General features: G+C 44.1%; 1 protein-coding gene across 1 annotated transcript in view; it reads right to left on the reverse strand.

Moving 5' to 3' along the window:
* Window positions 1-25,453, reverse strand: part of LOC311043077 (MAM domain-containing glycosylphosphatidylinositol anchor protein 1-like) — a gene marked incomplete at its 3' end in the record, with an annotated part of 180,149 nt that overhangs the window by 96,882 nt on the left and 57,814 nt on the right. The window contains exon 3 of the mRNA XM_084054237.1: window positions 5,797-5,971. Coding sequence (XP_083910363.1) covers window positions 5,797-5,971 — 175 coding nt within the window. The remainder of the gene's footprint in view (window positions 1-5,796; window positions 5,972-25,453) is intronic.

Genomic DNA, 25,453 nt, shown 5'->3' on the forward strand with positions numbered 1-25,453 from the left:
TCAGAAGGTCACCGGTTTGCCTCCCGGGCTGCCGAATAATACGTGTCAAACTGTTCCTGTACAAGACACAGGAACAGCGCTCACCATGACCAGCTGAGCAGCCATCAGCTGCACACACACGCACAAGCACAGAACTCATGTCAGAGTGGATCAAAAGAACATGGTTCCATAGCAGCCAGACAGAACAAGAGACACCTGAAGGCAACTGTCATCATATCACACTTTCAGACACATAACTGCATTTTTACACCCATTGCATCGAATGGGTTACAAGTTGGGACAGGATCTGACCATGTAGCACCTATTTGATGCGATGGGACTCCCCTGCTTCAGACATTGACGTGACGGGACCGCCCTGTCGCGTTGCATGTTGACGAGGATGGATGATTTACGATTCCTAGCTACGATTCCATATCGGTATGCAATTTGAACGGTACTGAGTCAGCAGAAGCAGACTTTCCACCTAAAAGCTCGTTCCAGCCCCTCACAGGGCTGAAGTCCGCTTCTGACGCTGCACCTGCCTTGTTTTAAAAGTTAATAGCGAATGCGTCACCCTATTACGAGTTAGGAGTGAGAAAGGCACTTCCGCATTCCAGTGGGTGGGACTACCGGGAGCACTGACAACTTTAGAGTGAGAACATACGCCGTCTTCTGCCACCCTTCATGTTGCTGCTTCTCTTCATAGCATAGTGTACTTTTAAAGAGAACAACTTAAATAAAGGAAAAACAATATTCTAAGGTCTGACAAATAAATGCAGAGCAAAATCCTTTTTTATCTTAAAGGACGACTTCACTCATTTTCAACCTATCTTCATATAATTGGTCTTCACTAATGCTCATGATAATATGGTACCATTTTTGTCTACTCAGTCTGTGTCTCAGAGAAGGGCTGTGGACAGTTCAGAATCCCGCCTACCAGTGATCATCGATGGGGAATCGAAGCTGATAGAAACTGCAAGTTTTCTATTCCTGGAAAGTAACAATGCTATAGAAGCCATTGTTCTCGCGTTAATAAAAAATAAAATCCTGCCTAACGATGATGTCACTGGTAGGCGGGTTTCTGGACTGTCCACAGTCCTCCTCTGAAACACAGACAGAGAAAAAAATGGTAGAGTACCATTTTATCATGAGCATTAGTGAAGACCAATTATATGAAGATAGGTTGAAAATTGTCCTTTAACTACTGTATGAGAGGCTACAAATCGAGCATTACTATGTTAATTTTTCCACTAAAAGTAAAATGAACCCTCTGGATTTTGTGCAATGATAGCTGTGACTTTGTGTCTCCAGTGCAGACTTTTGAGATCCTATTGCTACTGTAATGGTTAACACGTTCAAACTGATTTGTCACAGTTGCTAACAGAATGTTTACTCTTACATAGTGACACATGAACTCGCTTTGTATGTTGCTGTTCCCACCTGTCGCACTTCAACTCATTCTCACGTTCATACTCTCTCCATCATCTTGTTTTGTGCACAACGAGGGACAACATGAGGATTTTGGTATCACATCTAAAGTGAGAAATCTATATAAAAAAATATTCAGCCGTCTGGCAGAGGGAACAAAAGCCACTCCCTGGTGAAGAGCACAAGAGCGAGAAATAAAACGTTCGGAAAGGATGAAAGGAAGGAAATGGAAGGGAGGGGCGAAGGAAGAAACAATGGTGTGGGTGGTAAATCTTTACTCGCGACCCACACAAATGGGTCAGTAACCCAAAATGGGTCTCTCAACCCATTGTTTGGGAAACACTGCCCTAGGGGAGTTGACTTTTTTCTTTCTTTCTTTTACAAATGATACAAAATCAGCTTTGGTTTTGAGTTTGGTTTTGTTGCAATTTGTGTAAATATTTGCATTTTTGCATAAAATGCCAGGATTATGGGTGCTGAGGGTGAGAAAGAAACAGAAAAATAATCATAAAGAAACAGAAAAATATATCTGAGGCAAATAAAAGCAATATGAAGAATCACACAGGGACAGCACAAAGAGCAAAGAAACAGAGAAGAGAGATACAGGGAGAGAAACAGAGAAGAGAGATACAGGGAGAGAAACACAGAGAGAGAAACAGAGAGGGAGAGAGATGCGTAGCAATTAAACATAAAGACACAAAGACAGATAGCAAGAGAAACATAGCGTCCTGTGAAAAAGTCACACAGGAAGTCAAATGAACATTCCGTGCTCAGAGAATATTCAAGGTACTTGAGACTGAATCTCAACCCTCATCTCAAAATTGTCCAGAGCTTATTTTCTGTGTGTGTGTGTGTGTGTGTGTGTGTGTGTGTGTGTGTGTGTGTGTGTGTGTGTGTGTGTGTGTGTGTGTGTGTGTGTGTGTGTGTGTGTGTGTGTGTGTGTGCGTGCGTATGTGTGTGCGTGTGTGCAACATAAGCCAAACCCAGAGCACTCTCTTGACACATGTGCCATTTCTCTTAACACCAGCAGCAGTACCAAAAGCCATCATCGTTGATATTTGATAATGTTTAGAAGACAATCACTTTTCTTTTATAAGATAATTGAGTTTGTGTGTTCTCAGTCTTTCCCAAGGTAGCTGTGGCTACACCAAAGCAACATACTCACACAGATGAACATAGAATAGATCATCATCATCATCATCATCATCATCATCATCATCATCATCATCTTCACTTACCTGTGAGTGTCCTTGAAGATGAATCCTCCAGAGAGAGGCACAACCTCTGCTAAGCTAAGCTAATGCTCATTTGCCCTAATAACCCATTGGGTATTTCAGGTAATATCTGTTCTGTTCTGAGCTAAGCTAAGCTTATACACAAAAAAGAAGCTGTTAACCATTCAGTGGGTTTCTGAACCAAGTCCATCCCATCAGTAGAGGCTACTAAGAGTTAATCCCGCCCGCTCACTGTCCCACTGTCTCACTGGTCAGAGTGTCGAGGGTCATGGAGCAGCTGGTTCACATTGGGGACACACAGCCACAGCAGGGTCAGACTCTAAAGGTGGCCCGGCCCCTGGAGTTCACAGAAGGAAGATATTGTGCAATGTAAATGGAGTAATGATGGGTTGGTGGGGGGGTTTCATCAGACAGGCAGGAGGTTCTGCTTTTACAATGGTAAAACTGTGTCTCTCAGGCCTCCGTGGAAAGAAAAGAGAGAACAATACAGTGGAGGGAAGTGGAAGGTACTGTATGGAGTGACGGTAGACATAAATGAAGTTAAGGAAGGAGGATGAATGGAGTGAGACTCTCACTCTCACTGTGAGAGTGTAGAAACATAAATTAAAAGAATGAAGAAGGGATGAGGGTAATGAAAGTGTCTAGAAATATAAATGGAAGTGGAAGGAAGGTGGATGAAGTGAAAGTATAAATAAATGATAAATGAAGTAAATGAAGGGTGGATGAAAGGAGTGAGAGTATAAATTAAATGTGACTTATCTTTCTCTGTCTCTGCCCCCCCCCCTCCCTCTCTCTCTAACTTCCCTGAACAATACACATGTCTCTCTAAGCAGGTCCTGACCACTCTTGGTCACATATAATGAAAAAATAATAATCTCACCATGCTCTTCCTGTCTCTATTCTGCTCATTCATCCTCATCAAGACCAACATCAACTTTCTTATCTCATCTCTCACTTTCTTTTCTTCTTACTCTCTCTCTCTCTCTCTCTCTCTCTCTCTCTCGCGCTCGCTATTTCTGTGTTGATCTAATTAGTGCATTACTCTAATGTCATCCTACTGTACGTAGTCTAGGAGCTAATGGGCCATGTGTGTTTATGTATAGTGGTTGGGGGGCTGTCTTTGCTGCTTAGCATCACAGTTCCTGTCACAGCCACGAATGCAACACAATCTGCCTGCAACTACCAACCTCACGCAGAGCTGGTGACAAATTCCTAGGGGGTAATAGCTTTGTGCGAAACAATAAGTGTGCGTGCGTTCTTGCATACGTGTGTGCCTACATGCATGTGTGTGTGTGTGTGTGTGTGTGTGTGTGTGTGTGTGTGTGTGTGTGTGTGTGTGTGTGTGTGTGTGTGTGTGTGTGTGTGTGTGTGTGTGTGTGAGAGAGAGAGAGAGAGAGAAGCAGATCTTACTATAGTATAGCAGATTTGAGGTGTATTGGACCAAGGGGCATCAGGGACCCCCAGTGAACCAGCTTTGTCTCTATGGCCTGGCCCCTGACTCAGAGGGACAGTGGGACAGCGAAACAGACAGTAGCACGGGGCCCCTATAACCAAGCACTGCTTCTCAACCGTAACAGATCCACTTGGCTCCAAGACACTGAACCATTACTGTCTACAGTGAAGAGGGGTCTTTCAAAACACTGCACAAAGACCACCCAGTTGGGGTGGGATGGGGAATGGGGGTGCAGTTTGTGGAGAGTGTTCCTCCTTTTGGAGGCCAAAACATACTGGGCCCAAAAATAAAGAGCCTTTTAGATGTTATGCCTTGGCTCCCTTTGCTAAAAGCGATGGCACTCCCCTCAACTCCAACAGCATTTTTTTTTTTTATTATTTTTGTTTTAGTTTTTATTGAAATATTCTCAAATGGATAAGTATAAAAGCAAGGACACCCTCCTCTCTTTTGGTTGTACAAATTGCCATCATGTAATCACGGAATCACAAACACAAAGTTTTGATTGAGACTAGATTCTAGATTATGTGACATTATTGCCTTTCACCTCATAGTGCCAGTTTGACTCCAGTGGATTTTCAATGTTGAGCATCTCAGGTATTTAAAAGGATCCCTGGCTACTAAGCCTTATACAGTACATACTATGACTTAATACATTATAATTCACCTCTATAACAAAACATTTAACAAAAAAATTAACAATTTCTAAAAGAAATACAGTATTTAAGCTGTTTTTCATTTTTTATTGGAGTTAGGGCAACTATAATGTATTAAGACATATAAGGCTTATTATCCAGGGATCCTTTTAAAGTTTATTTGCACCAAACACTCAAAGTTGATTTAACCACTTAAACCCTATATACAGTACTGACCAGGGTAGGAGTCCATACTGGATCTCTCCTTTTTTCCCGCTGTAAACCAAATTTCTTTGCCGAAAAGAGCTGATTTACAAGCTCAACACAAAACAAAACAAACAAATCTCACAATCTACAAGTCTCGATCTGCTATTTTTGCCAAATTATCGTCTATTTTCGCCAAACATTCACTTAATATGAAATATTAATGTCATAATACAAATTGAATCCTGTAAAGGGTTTTCTCTGCTGTGTTCCTCTCCCCCTACTGTCTGGGTGAGTGAAAACGGGGGTAAAGGGGGAGTAAGCGACCCACCATCCGTTACAAAAAAAATACCTTGTTGGGTAAAGAAAGCATCTGGTTTATGAGCAATGACTGGACTGTTGGTTGGTTGAGAAACAGTGGGCTAGGGAGCCCATACCACCTGGTAGAAACGTATTATCAACATTGTTCATCTATCCCACCAACTCCACCACTCCCCAGGAGTATCTGACCAAATACATCTCTGTAGAATTCAAGCTGAATGTAATCAAACATTCTAAATATCAAATAAATTTGCCTGAAAATGTTGGGAGCACATTTTAAAACACTTCAGATACTCCTGTGGAAAGCCACGCCCATGTGGAACTTCCTCATTCAACCATCTCTCTCTCTCTATCTCTTTCTTTCTCTCTCTCTCTCTCTCTCTCTCTCTCTCTCTCTCTCTCTCTCTCTCTCTCTCTCTCTCTCTCGCCCTCCATACAGTGGGAATGGCCATAGTGGTGTTCAGCTGTGGTGAAGATGAAGTGGAAGGGCACTATGTAAATATATCTTTTCATCTCTGTTGGTTCTGTATCCCTGTCCACTTACACTGCACATCTACGCGGATGGACTTGATAGCAGCCACCCCCACCCCGTTGTCAGCCTTGCAGTAGTAGCGGCCCCCCTGCACTCTCTGGATGACTTTGATACGCAGCGTCTCATTGTAGATGGACGTCTCCTGGAACTTCTCTGACGCACTGCCTGCTGTCTTCGTCCACCTGACCTGGAGGGGGAGAGAGAGAGAGAGAGAGAGAGAGAGAGAGAGAGAGAGAGAGAGAGAGAGAGAGAGAGAGAGAGAGACACAGAGACAGAGACAGAGACAGAGACAGAGAGTTGGGGTGGTGTCATCAGTTTTTTGTAGAAGACGGTCTAAATGCAAACATAATGAATGTGATCGATGCATAATGATGAATATATATATATATTTTTCATTAAAATTGTGCCTCTAAAAACAGTACACTGATTATAGGGGATACGTATTGAAGCACATTGTGCTTCAATCGGTTTCTGAAGCGGGCCTCCAAATGGCAGCAAAATAAGCAATGGAGCATAGATGAGCGGTGAGCAGCACGGTGGGATCTATGAGTTAGTCCATGAGCCAGAGCCCCAAAATTGAGCAATGATTATCGAAAGAGTGGGCAAAACCAAACCTATATTAAATTGTTCGTAGGGTCAATACGAGTAAATAAATATATGATAACCTTTCCACAGGAGCAGCTTTTTCATGGTTATCACACATTTTGTTATTTTCCCCATACATGATACGACAGGTGAAAAAATGACAACATTTAAAAAGGAGTTATCATAATGAAACTTCCTGAGTTGACTACTTACTTGAAGACAATGATTTATCGTATTACAAGTTTTCTGAAATTGTATATTTAAATATGCAAATTAGGCATTAGGAAAATATGTCCACATTTGCATAACTTTCCAGAATCAACATTGGAACATTGGATAAAGCCAGAGTCAACATACCTATTTCATTTTGTTAAGATGTTGGATTCAAAGGTTTTTAACGAGGGAATATTCAATATCTGGCTCAATTTTGGGGCTCTGGCTCATGGACTAAATGCCTAATTTGCATATTTAAATATACAATTTCAGAAAACTTGTAATACGATAACTCATTGTCTTCCTGTGTGAAGTAATCAACTCAGGAAGTTTCATTATAACTCTTTTTTTTAAATTTTGTCATTTTTTCACCTGTCATGTACGTATGGGGAAAATAACAAAATGTGTGATAACCATGAAAAAGCTGCTCCTGTGGAAAGGTTATCATATATGTATTTACTCGTATTGACCCTATGAACAATTTAATATAGGTATGGTTTTGTCCACTCTTTCGATAATGAAATCTTGTCTGGCTCATGGACTAAGTGGTGAGTGGAACAACAGGGAACCTCTTGGAGGAGGAGCGGAGTGTGAGAACAGCCTCATGACTGAGCGGGGGGAGTGACATTTCTCCCTGCTCAACACCTCTCACATGCTCTGGTTGACATAATTTCTACAACCCAAATAAGAATTTAAGATGGTGCCAAGGGCTGCGTGATAATGGCCACAATTATGGCCAAAATTATTATTTTGATCAATATCGAATCACGATTATTCATTGAGTTTAGTGACGAAAACATTTTTATTGTACTGGCATACAAACACTACTTTAATATTCATGTTGTGCTACTGTACACTCCTGCTAATGTAAACATGTTTTTAATGGTCCTCTTTATTCACCTATACTGTAAATTCTGTGCATCTCAGAATAAAACCCAAAACTTAACACAAAATTAAATCGACAGCACTGCTTTCACTATTACGTAGTGCGACATTCATGCTAATTAACACATCAATGTCAATAATCAGACGATCATGTTCAATTAATTATGGGACGCCAAGTTGGTGATCACACACGCATTATGAGATCTTGACAAGGTCTTTATGGGTCGTTCACGCTTCAGTTCTCCTATAAGGTCTTGGGAGCACTGTTATACAGGGAGCAGGCTTTCATTTGATTAATCAAATGCACATATGCGCTCGGATGCACACCTAACACACAGTATGCACCCGCGGAAGGACGCGCGCACACACTCACATGCATGCACATTCAGCAACATATGAACATTGCTAAATCAATTGACTTTGGAACACTGTTCTTGCTCCGCAACGCGTGTGGTTATCTTTGTGTGTGTGTGTGTGTGTGTGTGTGTGTGTGTGTGTGTGTGTGTGTGTGTGTGTGTGTGCGCGCATGTGTGTGTGTGTGTGTGTGTGTCCATTAATCCCTATTAGCCTCTGTCTCTTATCAAGCAGGAAGAGACTATGAGACATTGTGTGGACAAAGAGGGCACAGAGGATAAAGGTAACTAATAGTGTGTGTGTGTGTGTGTGTGTGTGTGCGTGCGTGCGTGCGTGCGTGCGTGCGTGCGTGCGTGCGTGCGTGCATTTGTCTGAATGTGTGATCTTGCTATGTGTATGGCATGTGTGAATGTGTGTGTGATCCTCAATGTGTGTAGGTTATAAAGTAGGTTATGGATTAGCGGATTAGCAGGGCGTGTTTGCTCAGCTCTGTTTGTAGGATGGATTTGGTGGAAGCAGACAACCATTGAATCAAACAGGGTAAGCAACCATATGGTTTGCTTCTCCTGTCTGTCTGTCTCTGTCTCTGTCTCTGTGCGTGTGCGTGCGTGCGTGCGCGCACGAGCTTGTTTGTGTGTGCGTACATGCACATGCCCGCGGGCATATAATGATGATAGACACTCGATAATGCATTGACTGTATATGTTTTAAAGTATGATCTTTATGTTTTTCATCGCCAAGGTTGCCTTAAAAAGAGAGTGAGAGAGAGAAAGAGGGGGGGGGGGGTAATGCTGTTCAATGCCATAAAGTACAAAGATCTCAAATAGAGTGCCGGTTTAATACTTGTCACAACCATGTAACTGCACCCTTGATTCCCAATCAGGGTCTTTCAGGCTATGCTCTCATGTTTCTCTCCACTACCCAATCTAATCCAAGTAATTAAATCACATTTGCACTATTATCCCAAACAACCCTGTTTGTTTCATACACTGACCAGACACTCTTATCCAAAGAAATAACAATTCAGCATCACGCTCGAGGACTCTTTCATGGGACAAACTGAGGTGTCTAGGCAAAGCAAGGCATGCTTATTTGTATAGAACATTCCGTACACAAAGACAATTCAACATGCTTTATGTAACACAAAACAAATACATTTCGTAACTAGAAAAAGTGCTCCTCGGAGCACAGGTCTCCACCAGGTCAGGTAGGTTATTGTGGGCCAGCAATGTTCGGAATTCGCCAATCAGGATGGAATATGAAAAATCTGACTGAACCATCTTAATCACTTGACTCCAGAGATAATGTGTACCGATTTGCATGATGTTTGGACAAAATTTGTAGGAGTAATATGAAAAAGAAAAGTATTGCAAAAATCGGCCTCCCGGTGGCGCTGTAATAGGGTGTTCAAATGGTGGCATTTGTTCCTCAACGTAGTGCAAATGTGCATGCCATTGGACGCTGCGTTCATGATTTGCGGCATTTTGTTCAAAACGGGCCACTCCTGCGAACTTTAGATGTCAATCTTAGCCCATAAGGATGAAATATGAAAAATCAAACAGATCCGTCTTGATCACATACATGACTATAGAGATCATGTGTAAACTTTTGGTGATTGTATCGTCTACTCAGGCTTTTGTGAGCCCCGCAGACAGTTTTTAAGTTGCTTGATTCATTATTTAGATATTAGATATTCATTTTATCAGACATGCCCCCTTCCTATACGAACCCATTGTAACTTCAAACTCCATTTTTAATCAAAAACACCCGTCCTTGGTTCACCCGTCTCCTACCGCCCCCTTAATACGCGAGGGGGCTGTGTTTTTTCAATTACTTTTTTCATTTATTTTTAATATTTTTTTGGAAAATGAAAAAAATAAAATACAATAAAAAAATTAAATAAAATAAATGAAAAAAAATCTCGGAAAAACACGGCCCCCTCACGCATTAAGGCCTATTCATACTCGACGTAAGACCCTTAAGTAAGCATAAGGAACGGAGGGGGAGACCAAAAAGGGGAGGGGGGATGGGGGGTTTGTCCGTCGATTATGTCATCCGTCAGGTTGAGCTCTGAGCTCAACCTGACGTACGTTCACTGCTTCCCTCTGGAGGATGAATAGCCTCTTGTGGCCCTAATCACGCATAAGAAACGTGTCAAACTATGAATGCACTGAATGCACTGACGTAAAGAACTTACCAGGTCCTCAAACCCGACGTACTACGTCAATCCCCATCTCTGTCTAGTATGTACGCCACTTTAGGAAGGCAGGGTGAGTCACCAGAACCAAGGACAGGTTGGCAACTTAAAAATTTTCTGGGGGGCTCACAAAGGCTTGAGTAGATGATAAAATCACCAAAAGTTTTTCTGAAAGTGAAATATCCCTTTAATATCCAAAAATGTGTTTTACGTAAGTCGGCCTCCTGGTGGCGCTATAAGAGGCAGATGTGAAAAATGAAGGGCAAAGGTTTTTCCTTGGCCTCTAGGGAGTGCACATACAAAGTTTAACACAGTTCGGTGCAGTTATAGGTAAAAACGCAAATTGGCCTGTTATAGCGCCACCACGTTGAAACATTTCAAGTGGCATTTCTTCCTCGGCCTAGTCGGAATGTGCGTGCAGAATTTCACGGCAAAAAGGTGAAAACCAGTGGTGTATGAATGTGTATACTATGGATGTGTGGAACATGGTGTAGTGCAGGTGTGTGGATGGAAAGCCGAGCCTATAAGACAAAGAATATGGAGCACTGAGGGGAGCGTGCTGGTAGGTCTGAGTTCTTGAGTAAAAGTACAAAAGTATTGGTATCAAAAGGTACTTAAAGTATCAAAAGTAAAAGTACTAAAATGTTTGAAAAAAGCCGATGTACAAGCTCACAGCGCGTCGCATCGCGACGCGTTGTAAGCTTGTAGATCGGCTTTTTTTATTTTCAAATAGCCTATGTATAAAATAGGGCTAAAGTGGTTAATGTATGTTTTATAATGTAATTTGCAAAAAGTGCAAAGTAACTAAAGTTTTCAAATAATTGTAGTGGAGTAAAAGTACAATATTTTCCTCTGAGATGTAGTGGAGTAGAAGTAAAAGTATTGAAAGGTGTAAATACTCCACTAAAGTTAAAATACCTCAATACCTGGCCACGGGGGCACCCACTTTGAGAAACCCTGCCCTGGAGGTAGTTAGTTATTGCTCCACACTCCCTAGGAATTAGAGAGGGAGGGAGGGAGGGGCGGGCTTTATAAGTCCTCCAATTGTCAGCCCTGCCCCCCCCCCCCCCCCCCCCCCACAAACACACACACACACACACACACACACACACAGGTTGTTACAAGCTCTGCAATGTTTGTTAGTAAAAGATCAAAATAAACAACTCATAATGCAACGTTACTCCACATGAACGTTGAGTAGAGTTGTCAGTGTTTAGTGGTGAAAGCTGCTAAAACACGCTTGTGACAACAAGACATTGGAAACAGAAGTGCATTATCTCTATCTGGCCAAACTGAGGTGAGTTTCTGCAGGTGACTTAGCTTAGCTAATTAGCGGCTTAGCATTAAACAAATTGATGGAATGTGTGTGTTTAATTTCACTTTTATTTTACTTGGTAAAGCAACAACTAGTCAGGATGAAGTATTGTTGTGTTGTGAGATGTGATGTGAAGTGAATATGTTGTATTGTTGAGCTGTGTTTGATTGTGATGCTAAGACAGGCTATGTAGGCCTAGACAGTGGTGTAAAGTAACTAAGTACATGTACTCAAGTACTGTACCATTTTGAGGATCTTTTACTCTACTGGAGTATTTTAAATTGTCAATACTTTTACTTCTACTCCACTACATACCAGAGACAAATATTTTACTCCACTACAATTATTTTAAAACTTTGGTTACTTGTTACTGTAGATTTGGATTATTATTACAAAACATACCACTGCAGCCCAAATAGCCTATATACTTAGGCTATTTGAAAATAGCCAATCTACTTTGTGCATAATGAGTACTTTTACTTTTGGTACTTTAAGTATATTTTGATGCCAATACTTTTGTACTTTTACTGAAGTAAAGTTTGAATACAAGACTTATACTTGTACTAAAGTATTTCAAAATTGCTGTATTGGTACTTTTACTCAAAGATTTTGAGTGCTTATTGCACCACTGGGCCTAGTAAATCACTTCACACATTCATCAGGGTCCTGGATGGCTTGGTTCCAGGCTTAACATCATTTATAAAAAATATTTTTCGGAAATCTCCATGGGAAAAATGTATGAGTTTTCTATCTGTGACACCACAAAATGGCCGCCACTTCTATGCCTTATAAGTGTAGACAGGGTATTTGCACATGTATAAAGTTACAATTTAATGACTTTTAAAAGAGGCAAACATTGTAAAAATAGCCTATCTACAAGCTCTATGTATACTAGGCTGTGTAAGCTGTGACAGGATACAGTATACATATAATGGGCTGTATATGTTATGCAGTTATGACAGGATACAGTATACGTTAGCCATGGTTCACATGACGCTTGGTGCCGAGTCCCCCTGGTCTAAAGTTGTGTTCGATTTTTTCACATTGCCATCTCTCCGCGTCGCCTTGTAACATCCGTGGCTCGGTGGTAAGCACTTTAAATTTGAAATCTTAACGTGAGAGATGGCAATGTGAAAAAATCGAACACAACTTTAGACCAGGGGGACTCTGCACCATGACTGTCATGGTATGACAGTCATGTGTCAGGGCTACAGTATACAGTACGTATACAAGGCTGTATATGTTATGCAGTTATGACAGGATACAGTATACATATACTAGGCTGTATGTTGTGACTGGATACATTATACGTATACCAGGCTGTATGTTGTGACAGGATACAGTATACATATACTAGGTTGTGTATGTTGTGACAGGATACAGTATACGTACAGTATATGTGGCTCTCGGTTACTTGAATCTTTCTTTCTTTCAGATACTCAAGGCTGGCAGAGGTGTTGCAGGGGACACATCCCCCTCCCCCATCTCTTCATTATAAGCGTGGACTATGAAGACAGGCCATCAGTGGAGGAGGGGAGCAAGAACTGGGCCTCACTACTACAACTAGGAGGTCTAGATGACTCTCTAATGTAGTCTTTTTTTTATTTTATAAACACACACACACAAACACACCCCATACACACACACACACACACACCCACCCATACACCCCCACCCACCCATACACCCCCACACACATACACATGACGATGCAGATGACATCTGCATCGTAGATGCCCAGAAGACTGAGGTTCTCACCTACAGTGTAACACCCTCCCAGACCATCCACCTCTAATGAAGTACTGGTGAAGCCAACCAGATGTACGGAGGATGGAGATGGCGGGAGACGCCCGCTGGAAGGCTCATCCGAGGATGCCCTGCCCTAGAGAACGAGATCTGGAGATCTCTCTCTATCCATGGGTTTGTCTGCATGGGGGATTCCTCCGACGACTTGGTCCGCACGGCCGAACGGCCGAAGACCTTGTCCTTCTCCGGGGTTTCCCCTGAAGACGGCTGATGAAGACGACTCAAAGTAGGAACCTCTTTAGGACTGTCACGATTATGACATTTTACTTGACGATTAATTGTCGCTCAAATAATTGCGATGAACTAGGCTGAATTAATTAATTACTGCGTTGTACGCTGAACATTGTAACATTATTAATACAAATGTGTCTGTCTTCGTAAACAAAAGGTGCACGGGTCAGATATGACAATTAACTTTCATAACTCAATAACTTTATACGTGGAAATAGCAGTCTGCTATTTCCACTATTTTTCAAAATGTTTGAAAACATATGAACATTTTTCAACATGGAAATGATTATGACGATTATCCGAAAAAGTATTGTGATTATCTGAAATACTTGCGATCAGGTGATTATGTAATAATTGTGAAATACCAAATTTTTCCTTTTCCTTTGCTGGATGCTGCTGCTGCTGCAGCTAAAGTTTGTGTTGTATGATGTTTTTTGTTGTATGCTGTTCGTGTTTGATGCTGTTTGTGTCATGTGCAGTAGCTCTGTTGCTGTCATGTTGGGGCCCGGTGTGGCAGTGAAACACGTTCAGTGACTGTTGGTTTGTGGTTCTGTGATAGAGACAATTTGCATGAAACATTTTTTAGACATAGTCCTCTGTAAATCCGGGCCATTTGAAAAGGTCTTTTTGGTAGGTACCAAAAGGTCACTTTTTTCTGGTGTAAAGTGTGGGGGGGACCAAGTTTCCCACCTCAGCATCTGCCAGACTAGTGGTGCACCTACTACTGGCTCCAATACAGGTCGCCGCCTGGTCAGGTTATTGTGGCCTCCATCCTGGTGGTGCTATAATAGTAGCCTGGGATCCAGCCTGATTCGCTACGTTCGGCTGACTTTTTTCTCTCTCTCCGCTTATCAGTCTGGAATGCACCCCATTGACTCGTTTTGCAGAATTACACTGGAACTACATATGTTACGTTAGGCAACGTCGTTGCTGATTGGATGTTGTTCAAACGAATGACGAATCACAACGATCACACTGTTTTTTTTTTGTCCCGCCCCGCACCACAGACCAATCAGAAGCCACGGCACGATTCGAAACGTTTGTCATGTCCCACCTCCCTTGGAGATAGGAGGCATTCCAGACTGAGAAGCGAAGAGAGAAAAAAAAGTCCGCCGAACGTAGCGAAGCAGGCTGGATACCAGGCTACTATAATAGGCCAATGTGAAAAGGGTGCCATTTCTTCTTAGGCCTTTCAATCGGACTTTGCATTCATGATTTGAGGCATTTTGTTCCAAAAATGTTTTTTGACCGCAATCGTACGCTGCGTTCATGATTTGCGGCATTTTGTTCAAAACAAGCCACTACTGCAAACTTTAGATGTGAATCTTAGCCAATCAGGATGGAATATGAAAAATCAAACAGATCCGTCTTGATCACATGACTAATAGAGACCATGTATACCGATTTGCGTGAAATTTGGATAAAATGGGAAGGAGTAATATTAAAAAAAATGTTTTACATAAGTCGGCCTCCTGGTGGCGCTATAAAAGGCAGATGTGAAAAATGCAGGGCAAAGGTTTTTCCTTGGCCTCTAGGGAGTGCGCATTCAAAGTTTTACACAGATCGGTGCAGTTATAGGTAAAAACACGAATCGGCCTGTTATAGCGCCACCATAAGGCTGATTTAAAAATGTTCAAGTGGCATTTCTTCCTCGGCATAATGGGAATGTGTGTGCGAAATTTCACGGAAATTGCATGCTGTGTTCATGATTTGAGGCATTTTGTTCAAAACAGAGCACTCCTGCAAACTTTGGAAGCCATTTTCAGCCAATCAGGATGGAATATGAAAAATCTGAAAGACCCGTTTCGTTTAATGACTATAGAGATACTGTGTAGCGATTTGCGGGATGTTTGGACAAAATCGGTAGGAGTAGTCAAAAAAGTGTTTTGCAAAAGCTGCCTCCTGGTGACGCTATAACAGGCCCATGTGAAACATTTGGGGCAGAGGTTCTGAATTGGCATCCAGGGAGTGTGTGTGCACATTTTCGCTGCGATCAAGCCAACAGTGCCGGAGATTAGCTGTACACAGAAAGACAGAATGACACACGGACGGACGGACGGACGGACGGACACACGGACGGACAGGGTGCAAAACATACTCTCGCCACGCCTTTCGGCCTGGTGGAGACAATGAGTCTTTAAAGACTCCAACAGACCCTACCAGGTAGATTGAAACCCCACAAAACATGGGGCTGTAGAACAAATGGGATTCTAACCCATAGTTATGGGGCTTGAACCCAACCAATATTAAAATCTGGGACTCAACCCATACCTCCAGGGGTATTTTAACCCCCCCCCCAAAAAACTATTCCAATCAAAACGTCTGCAATAAATTATATTGTTTTAGTTATGGGACATGAACCACACTCCACTAATCTATAATTATGGAACTCGCCTGAATTTCCCCTGCGGGATCAATACAGGTATCTATCTATCTATTTAAGGACAGGCACTGGATGCCATGGAGATTAGATCTGGGGATTTGTGGATGCAAATCCCCAGCCAGGACAGGCTCTCTCCAACCTTGATGCTTGTAAGGCTGTGTCCTCTTAGACAACCTTTATTCACTTCATTGACAGCACAGTTCAGGTTCAACACACAAGCAGCTTTTTTGTTCCTATTGTACACTTTTGTAAAAGATGTAAAAAAATAGTTCATTCAGTAGAATAAGTGACATCATTCTTGAGGGGTGCTTGTTTTGCACATGAATAATTGACTTTCTGGCAGTATGTCTCTTAGTCCCTCAGTAGCCCACCACGCACCAGGCAGGCAAGGACCACCCACTGTCTTTAAAAAAGGATGCTGGCTGTTCTCAGACATCTTTTCTGAAGTGATTCTTGACGCATTGCCACCAGAGTCAACCATACAGCGGCTTATCCATCCAACTGGCTCAGTTACAGTGAATCCGCTTAAAATGATAATCCTGTTATGTGGGAACAGTGTTTGGCACGGACACAAACCCTCACACAAAAATGAAGACGTTTGCATATACGCACACACGCACACACGCACGCACGCACGCACACACGCACACACACACACACACACACGCACACACGCACGCACGCACGCACACTATTATGGAAATATTATAATCCAGTCAGGGTGAAGTATTGGTCATTTATTTAGGAAGATTCAGGCAGAGTAACAGCATTCATAGCAACAGAGCTCTGGCCTCCATGGCCAGACCTTGCCTCCTGAAGTATCATATGGGATACCTTTTATACACAAAGATGCTCTCCCTAAATGGAGATAAATATAAACGGGCTATACTAAGTGACAGTACCATATAATAGAGCTGACAGCTCAGCTGTTAGATTGACAGCTGCAGCTGAGTTGTAATTAGTACATATATGTAAAACCTTGCTTCAATGAGATTGTATGGAAGGCCAAAAAATACACAACACATATACTTGGCAATCTATACATTTCTGCCACCACAACACGCATACACACGCTCAGAGGATTGAATACTTCACTTAATTTACCTCATTCTGCTCTTTTGTTTTTCATACATTATATATTTCTGTCTTCCAGTTCTTGCCTGGCAGTCCTTTGCTGACATAGAAGATGTAGAAGATGCGTGATGTGTGTGTGTGTGTGTGTGTGTGTGTGTGTGTGTGTGTGTGTGTGTGTGTGTGTGTGTGTGTGTGTGTGTGCGCGCGCGCGCACATGTGCGTGCGCGTGTGTGTGTGTAACTGAGTGTGTGAATGGGTGAATTTAACAGATTGTAAACCACTTTGGATCAAGGCGTTACAAATGCGTACCAACTCAATCAATTGTGGCAAAGCAAGAAGGAACGGATGACAGATTGAATAAGAATGGTTGCCCCATGCAGTGTGGGGGAGACAGACAGTATAAGACATTTGGTAGTGTGGGGGAGACAGAAAGAAAAAAAAGTAAGAAAGCTGGGAGGGAGCGAAAGAGGGGGGCAGAACTTAGGGAAGCTGAGAGAAAGACCATGAAAGGTAGGCATAGGAGGAAGATTCTAACAGGTTTGACCTTAGGCCACCACCAGGGGTAGACATGGTTCCAGAGACAATAAGCATTTGAGCCAGTACACAAGTGTATGACCCAGAGCAGTTGTCCAGTCTGTGGTGCAGAGATGACACAGAGTTCAATACATCTGACTCACTGATATTGAACACGGAACACCTGTTTGTATAACTGAGTCACCTGAACCTGATGAACGTATCACTGTCTCTGACTCTGTAATGGGACGTCCCATCTGCTGATCAAGTTACACTTACATCTGAAACCTTAGAAGGGAAGGTCAGAATGATGATGATGATGATCGATTGTGGGTGGTGGATTTTTCTATAGAAAAACTGATGTCATACTGTTCTGTAGACAAAAACATTGTACAGTGTTTTTCACCAAATAAATAAATATATAAATACACAAATACACAAATAAATAAACACACATTTGCACACTGAAATATTATGATATCACTTCTTGTGATAGAGCAAGACACTTAACTGCTCGTCCCTGAGCACTCATAACCATCTGAGCAGAACATATACTATATGTGCCCTAGAACTGTAGGGCTGTGTATTGGCATGAATCTGGTGATACAATACTCACCACAGCACACGATTCAATATATTATGTTTCAATATATTGCAATATACTGTAAGCAAAACGATATATTGCAATTTTAGGACATTTTTAGGAAAACTGTCATAGTATAAAGAACACTACATATAAAAAAGGAAAGCAAAGAAAATAACATTTCCCAGTAAAACAAAACTAAAAAAGTGTAATGACATTCTTGAATGCAGGCACAGGTTTCAAGGGTGTTTAATAAAGTCCAACAAAGGTACAAGTGCACAAGGCACAGTTCAGAGAAACTATAAACAAGGGCAAACACGGACGGGACCGTGTGGAGCTGCTAGTAGAGCCAGAGCCAAACAATACTGCCTGCTGGCAGAGTGGAAGAGGGGGGCATATATAGGAGTGCGCTAAGGAGGAACAAGTGTGTAAGGTTAATAGGCTGGAGATGAGGACCTCTGGAATGAGGGCGTGGTCGTGACAGTACGCCCCCGTGACGCGCGGCACTGGCCGCAGGACGAGCATGGCCTGGAGGCCGACCCCGAGGGCGTGGAGCGGGTCGATCGGGACGACGCTGATGGAAGTCCCGGATGAGGTTTGGATCCAGGTCATCAGCAGCTGGAACCCAGCAACGCTCCTCAGGGCCGAACCCCTCCCAGTCCACCAAATACTGAAGCCGACCCCCACGACGCCTGGAGTCCAGGAGGGTCCTAACAGCATAGGCAGGAGCACCCTCTATGTCCAGGGGAGGCGGTGGGGCATCGAGGGGGACAGCATCAGCCAGGGGACCGGGAGTCACAGGCCTGAGGAGGGAGACATGAAACGTGGGTGAAATGCGGTAATGACTAGGAAGTTGCAACCTGTATGATACCTCGTTGATGCTCCGCAGGACCTTGAAGGGACCCACAAAGCATGGACTCGGCTTTCGGCAGGGCATGCGAAGGTTGAGGTTCTTGGTGGAGAGCCAGACTCGATCTTCAGGCTGGTACATCGGAGTCTCACTGCGATGACGGTCAGCCTGCTCCTTTTGTCGGCGAATGGCACGCTGGAATCGAACATGAGCTGAATTCCATACCTGCTCAGATCGACGGAACCACTCATCCACTGCAGGGGCCTCTGTCGTGCTTGGGTCCCAAGGGCACAAAGGGGGTGGTAGCCGAAGACACACTGGAAGGGAGACAGACCTGTAGAAGAGTGGCGAAGGGAATTCTGGGCATATTCAGCCCAGGGAAGGAACTGAGCCCACTCAGCCTGCCGGTCCATGCAGTGGCTGCGGAGGAACCTCCCGAGTTCCTGGTTGGTCCTCTCCACTTGTCCATTCGACTGTGGACTGTAGCCGGAGGGGAGGCTCACTGCAACCCCCAGTCTCCCCATGAAGGCCTTCTATACACGTGACATGAACTGGGGACCACGATCTGAAACAATGTCCTCCGGAAGGCCATAGTGCCGGAACACCTGCTCAAACAGCACCTCTGCTACCTGGAAGGCAGTTGGGAGACGAGTGAGGGGGATAAAACAACAGGCCTTGGTCAATGGACAGATGCGACCAAGGTCGCTGAGGCACAGGAAGCGGAAGTTTTCCCGTTTTTTTCCCGCCGAAGCGTGTCGCGGGGACTTCGACTGGGCACAGGATTTACATTTTTACTGACATCTCGGACTAATATGGGCCACCAGTATTTTTCAGAGAGTGCCTGTGTTGTGCGACTAATACCTGGATGTTCAGTTGCCACCGAAGTATGCGCCCAAGTCAGTAACTGATCCCTCACCCTTGCGGGAACATAGGTGCGGCCTGGAGGACACTTGGCCACTCCTTCAACGCCTTCTTCAACGCCAGCAACTCTCTGTCACCTACATCATAGTTCCTCTGAGCAGAACTAAGTTTTTAGCGGTGCCAACCGCTCTATATCTGACTTTGTCTGTGTGTCCGGGTGTCCATGTGTCTGTCCGGGTGTGTGTCTGTCCCATAAACAAATATTGATGACAAAATCAATACGGGGCTCATCAAAGGCACCGCTTCCTTCACACAGGGTGTGATTTTTGAGTGGTGCCGAAGGCAACCACTCCTATACATGACTTTGTCCGTGTGTCCGTATGTATGTATGTATGTATGTATGTCCACAAACATTGATGATAACATCAATACGGGGGTCAATACGGGGCTCATCAAAGGCACCACTCACTTCACACAGGGTGTGATTTTTTAGAATAGAAAGCACAGGGGTATAATTTTGGTGGATTACCTTGTCTCTGAGAGAGGACTGCTCCCACACCCACCTCTGAGGCATCCACTTCCACCACAAATGGCAAGACGGAATCCGGGTGCTTCAGTAGGGGGGCAGTTGTGAAGAAGTTCTTAAGACGATTGAAGGTGGCCGTTGCAGCTTCGTTCCATGGCAATCTGTGAGGACCCCCATTGAGGAGAGATGTGAGGGAACTGTAACCCTGTATAAAACGGCGATAAAAGTTTGCAAAACCTAAGAAATGCTAGCTGCGGATCAGGTTGTAGGCACTACGAAGGTCCAGCTTGGTGAAGACACAGGCCCCCCGGAGCTGTTCCAGAGCTGCAGGCACCAGATGAAGGGGATACCGGTACTTAACAGTGACAGCGTTCATGCCCCGGTAATCGATGCACAGACGCAAACCACCATCCTTCTTGACCCCGAAGAAGAAGCTCGCAGGAGAGGTGGAAGGGCGGATATAGCCCTGCTTCAATGGATATACTCCTCCATGGCCTCGGCCTCCGCGATGGACAAGGGGTAGATGTGGTTACGAGGAGGAGCAGAGCCAGCAAGCAGGTCAATGGCGCAATTCCAGGGGCGATGAGGAGGAAGACAGGTGGCCCTCTCTTTGGAATGACCCTCTACATTACTGCAAAGTTTCAAACAAATGTGAGTCTGCATGTATGTGTTAGGGGCAGCTCATAAAAGCTTCATTTTTTCACTTATGGAAAATCCGCTTCCCCAGTTTGTCAGTATAGGTCCAAAGCTCATGCGTAAAATGTTTCGTGCAGATTGCTCAAAGATCCCAGGAGGAGATAGATTTTACTGTTTTTCATATAATTCAAAATGGTGGGAGATCTAAAGGTCAGAGGTCAAAAGTCAGAGTGGGAAAGTTGTTAGGCATGAGGAGACGCATGTGTGTATCGAAGTTTCATGGCTGTAGGTCAAACAGGGCATGAGTTGTACCTGTTCAAAGTTGGCATTTTCAATTGAGTGCTATAGCGCCACCCTTTGGCCAATGGTTGTGAGTTTCGGGCCTTGGCCGTTTGGCATAGCTCTCTACCATATTGCCGAGTTTCGTAAAAAACACTGTGACTACACGGTTAGGCCAGAACTGCAAAAACGGCAGAAGAATAATAATAATAGTGAAAGCCAACAGTTTCAAAGAGGTATCAAGCCTTATAGGCCTCGAACCCTCAGTAAAGTGCTTTTATTGTCACATCACAGGTTTACATATCCAGCTGTTAAAGTTTGTACATGAGGTTAGACATAAGGTGCCGGAGCATAGCAGCAGGTATGTACAGTAGATGATATTAGACATTAAGGTGCAAAAAAGAGTATCAGCACATCGTCAGATTCAACCACATAGTCCACAAAGGGCGATAACTTTCACAGGTACAATCCACATGGTAGATCCACAAGGAAAAGTAAAGTCCAGCATAAAAAAAGGTGCATGAAGAAAACATGCAAAAACTAACTGAATTTGAGGTTAAATGCAAACGCTAAGGGGCAGCAAGCGCCATTCCCAGGGACCCCAAATGATGCCCCTGGGAAACACTTTGGTACTCTGGAGAGCTGAGGGTACTCATGCCTGTGTTCCTTCCACCGACTCAGAGGATTTTCTGGGAGTGACAGCAGCAGCAGCAGCAGCAGCATCATCATGTGCAGTCGTTGGTGCAACATTGCACAGGCACTGTGGAATGCTGGACTGTCCTGTTCCTCATGCAGCTGAAAAACATCAAAATATCAAATTTGCTATAGCTACAACAACACATAATCTGTACCCACATTTTTTTGAATTCTTCCCCCCCAACTATTAAAACAATCTGGTTATCAATATATTGGAATAGTATTTACTTGCATTCTATGTAGTAAAAAAAATCTATTACAAAAAAATATATATATAACTTACATTTACTTACATTTTGTTGCTTCTTGATGGAAGCCACCACAGCATCAGTCATGTTTGGAGTAGTTCTCTTTGGTCTCTGCTTCAGAAATAAAGGGCAGATCCTTAAACCTAGGATCAAGCACTGATGCCATGCACAGTGTCTCCCTCTCTTTGGCATATCTCTTTCCCAGATCTTGTGCTAACAACCTTGATGTCACTCACTGCCACTGTCACCCTGGCTTTCTTCTGTGCCATTGACAAGCTTGGCATGAAGTGGTTTGAGACAGAAAGAGCATGCTCTCCTCTGACATTACCAAGGTTCGCATCTTTCATCGGTTTCACAGCCTTGAGCACTCACTCTGAGCATGTGTGCCTCGCTCAGTGGAAGGATATGCTTTTCACTCCGTCTGATCTCTGATGAAAGGAGTGCCGCAAAGATGGCTGGTTGTTGTTCTAAAAATCTTTCTGTCATATCAAAAGTGCTGTTCCACTTTGTGAGGATGTCTGTGATGAACCTGTGTTTTGGTAGTTGTAGCTGGTCTTATTTGACTTTTAGCTGAAGGCTGTGTGGTGCTGCATTTGAAAAATGCTGTAACACGTCAAGTAGTCTCGCCACTGCTGGCAAATTTCAGGCAGTGTGCAAAGCAGTGCACGTGGGTCATCTCGACAAATGATCGTGCATGCTACGTTCATGTTGGATGCATTGTGGGTTACAATGACAGGATCTTTTGGTTCCAACCCCCATCCAGTAACGGCCTCCTTCAGCAACACTGTGATGATATCTTCTGTGTGACTCTGCATCGCTCCTGTTTGGAGCACATGCAAGTCCACCTTTCACTCATATGTGGGGCTGTAATAGTTACACACGATTCAGCCCTTGATGTCCATGCATCACTGTGATGCATGGCCCTTGATGTCCATGCATCACAGTTGAGACTCTCTCAAGGATCTCTCTTTTTAGCATCAGCTGTTAGCTGCTCCATTTGTACAGAATGGTGTCCTGCCAAGTGTGCTCTCAGATTTGTTGTGTTCCCCAAATGTGACATTGGCATGGCACATTTAGCAAACAGCATGGCTCCTGTCTAACTCCTTAGTGCCTTCTTTATTGTGAAAGCCAAAGAAGCAATTCAGTTCCATACACAGCGGGGGTCGGTATTATTCTCTCATATTCAGCGAGTGAGTAGCGTCTAGTCAGCTAGGTTTGATATTGCTAATGCTGTGTGGTACTCCTCTTCACCCCCTCTCTCCCTCTTCTTCTCCTCACACTCCTCCACTCCACACCTTCCAACACTTTACCTCGCCTCCTCTGTCCTATTCTCCTCTCAGAATCAGTTGTATTGTCACTTCACCGATTTACAGGTCTAAATCAGTGGGAGAAATTGTTTTTTGTGCAAGCTCCATCATTTCTCTTATCTTCTCCCCGCCTCACCTATCCTGTCCTCTCCTCTTTTCCTCACCTCTCTTTTCCTCACCTCACCTCTCCTCTCATCTTCTTTCTCCTCACCTCTCAACTTGTCCTCTCCTCTCCTCTCCTCTCAAAAGGGGTCATGCTGTGATCTCATTTGTGTCTGGTTCTGGTTCCAGATTGGCTTCACTTTCAGTCTCTCTATCGATTGTCCTCTGCTCAGCCCTCAAGGACGGAAACCCAAACCCTGAGTCCCCCAACCGCAGCCCCCCACCTCCCCCTGTCCTTCTCCCCTCCTCCTGCCTCTCTCCCTCCCGTGCAGGCACACACACGCGCAGGCACGCAGGCACGCACACACTCTCTCTCACACACACACACACACACACACACACACACACACACACACACACACACACACACACACACACAGGTCTCAAGGTTGCGTGCGGTGACCAGCAGATCCATGAATAAATAATAAGAAAGTAGGAATTACTTTCAGAAAAACCATTTACCCTTCTATTGTGTTCCTAAAGAATGTGCGCGTGTGTGCATCTGGGCGAGCGCGTGTGTCAGACTACAGTTGTTTGTTACCTAAAAGTCTCATCCCTGCAGTCAACCTGAGAGCTGTGTGGCGGACCACGGCCACGTCACTCTGGCTTGGACATAACCATAAACAAACCCGACACGCCCATATATAGGCATGTCACTATGACTCAGGCATAACGATAAACAAACCTGATATGCCCATATCGGGTATATATGGAGATACGGTTGTCCAGAGCCATAGATCCGACCGCTATGCCCATATATGGTCATGCACATATATGGGAGCGACCCACTTCAAACTCGGCGCGCGCATCGGCAAGGACCGAGGGAGTGCGGTGCCCCACGCCAAGTCATTCGGATCCGGTCCGGTCGTGGATCGTGGATACTTGTCCAGAACCGCTGATCCAACCAATATGGCCATATTTTGGCATGTTAATATACAGGGTATGGGCATACACCAATGACATCAGGAATCTCCATATATGGTCATTCAAGGGACACAGGTAGACAGACAAATAGAGATCTCCATATATGGGCACAAAAGGGACACGGACTGACAGATACAGAGATATATGGTTAGATTGGCGGTGCGACGTCGGTGTGAGGGCCTCGGAGCGGCCCGAACTCTAGATGTGGGTGCCACGTGGGGGGTGGAGCTGAAGCTATTACAGGCTGTCCCTATTGGCCGTCTGAGGGCACCTACCAAGTTTGGCGCCTTTAGCATACTGGGAACTGGAGTTATGGCTGTTTAAACTCCAGCCAAAAGGAACACAGAGGGGGTGGCCTGTATTCCCTGGTGTGGCTATCCTGATGGCATACACCTGACCCGTGTTGGTGCCAAGTTTGGTGCGGATCGGTGCAACGGTGCGCCTCGCAGGTTCTTACGTTACGTTCTTACGTTTGTGACCTCCACCCAAGCACGCACCCACCGACCGCCCGCCTGCCGTCGGTTGCCCTCTAGGCAATTTTAATATAGGATTTAAACTTGAAAATGTGAGGGAAGGGTTAATGAACCTGACCTATTCCTTTTGTGACCTTCCTAACTGTCACATTCGCTTGTCCAGACATTTCATAATATTCACGTCTTTAAAAAACACATGTATTTACTAAAGTGCATGTAAATGCATGTTAATAGACCTGAGCACACACACTTATCTGCTGAGCAAGTCAAGTCAGTTCTACTTAAAGTACATTTAAATAGGCAAAAGTTGACCAAAACATTTAAAGCAACTGCTTGCATTACCAATAAAAGTGCAGTGGAATGTGGTGGAGGGAAGGATGAAAGACAGAAAGAGAGACGGAGAGAGAGAGAGAGAGAAAGAAAGAGAGAGAGAGAGAGAGAGAGGGTGAGACAGGCATAGGGATCAGGTTATCTATAATATAGCTTGTGGAGGGTTTAGAAGAAACCCAGTAAGCCCAGAGGGACACAATCCCAGAATGCAGCAGTGTTCTGCTGAGGACAGGACAGA

Source organism: Gymnoscopelus microlampas (assembly GCF_963454915.1).
Source record: "Gymnoscopelus microlampas genome assembly, chromosome: 1".
In the NCBI taxonomy this organism is placed as follows: Eukaryota; Metazoa; Chordata; class Actinopteri; order Myctophiformes; family Myctophidae; genus Gymnoscopelus; species Gymnoscopelus microlampas.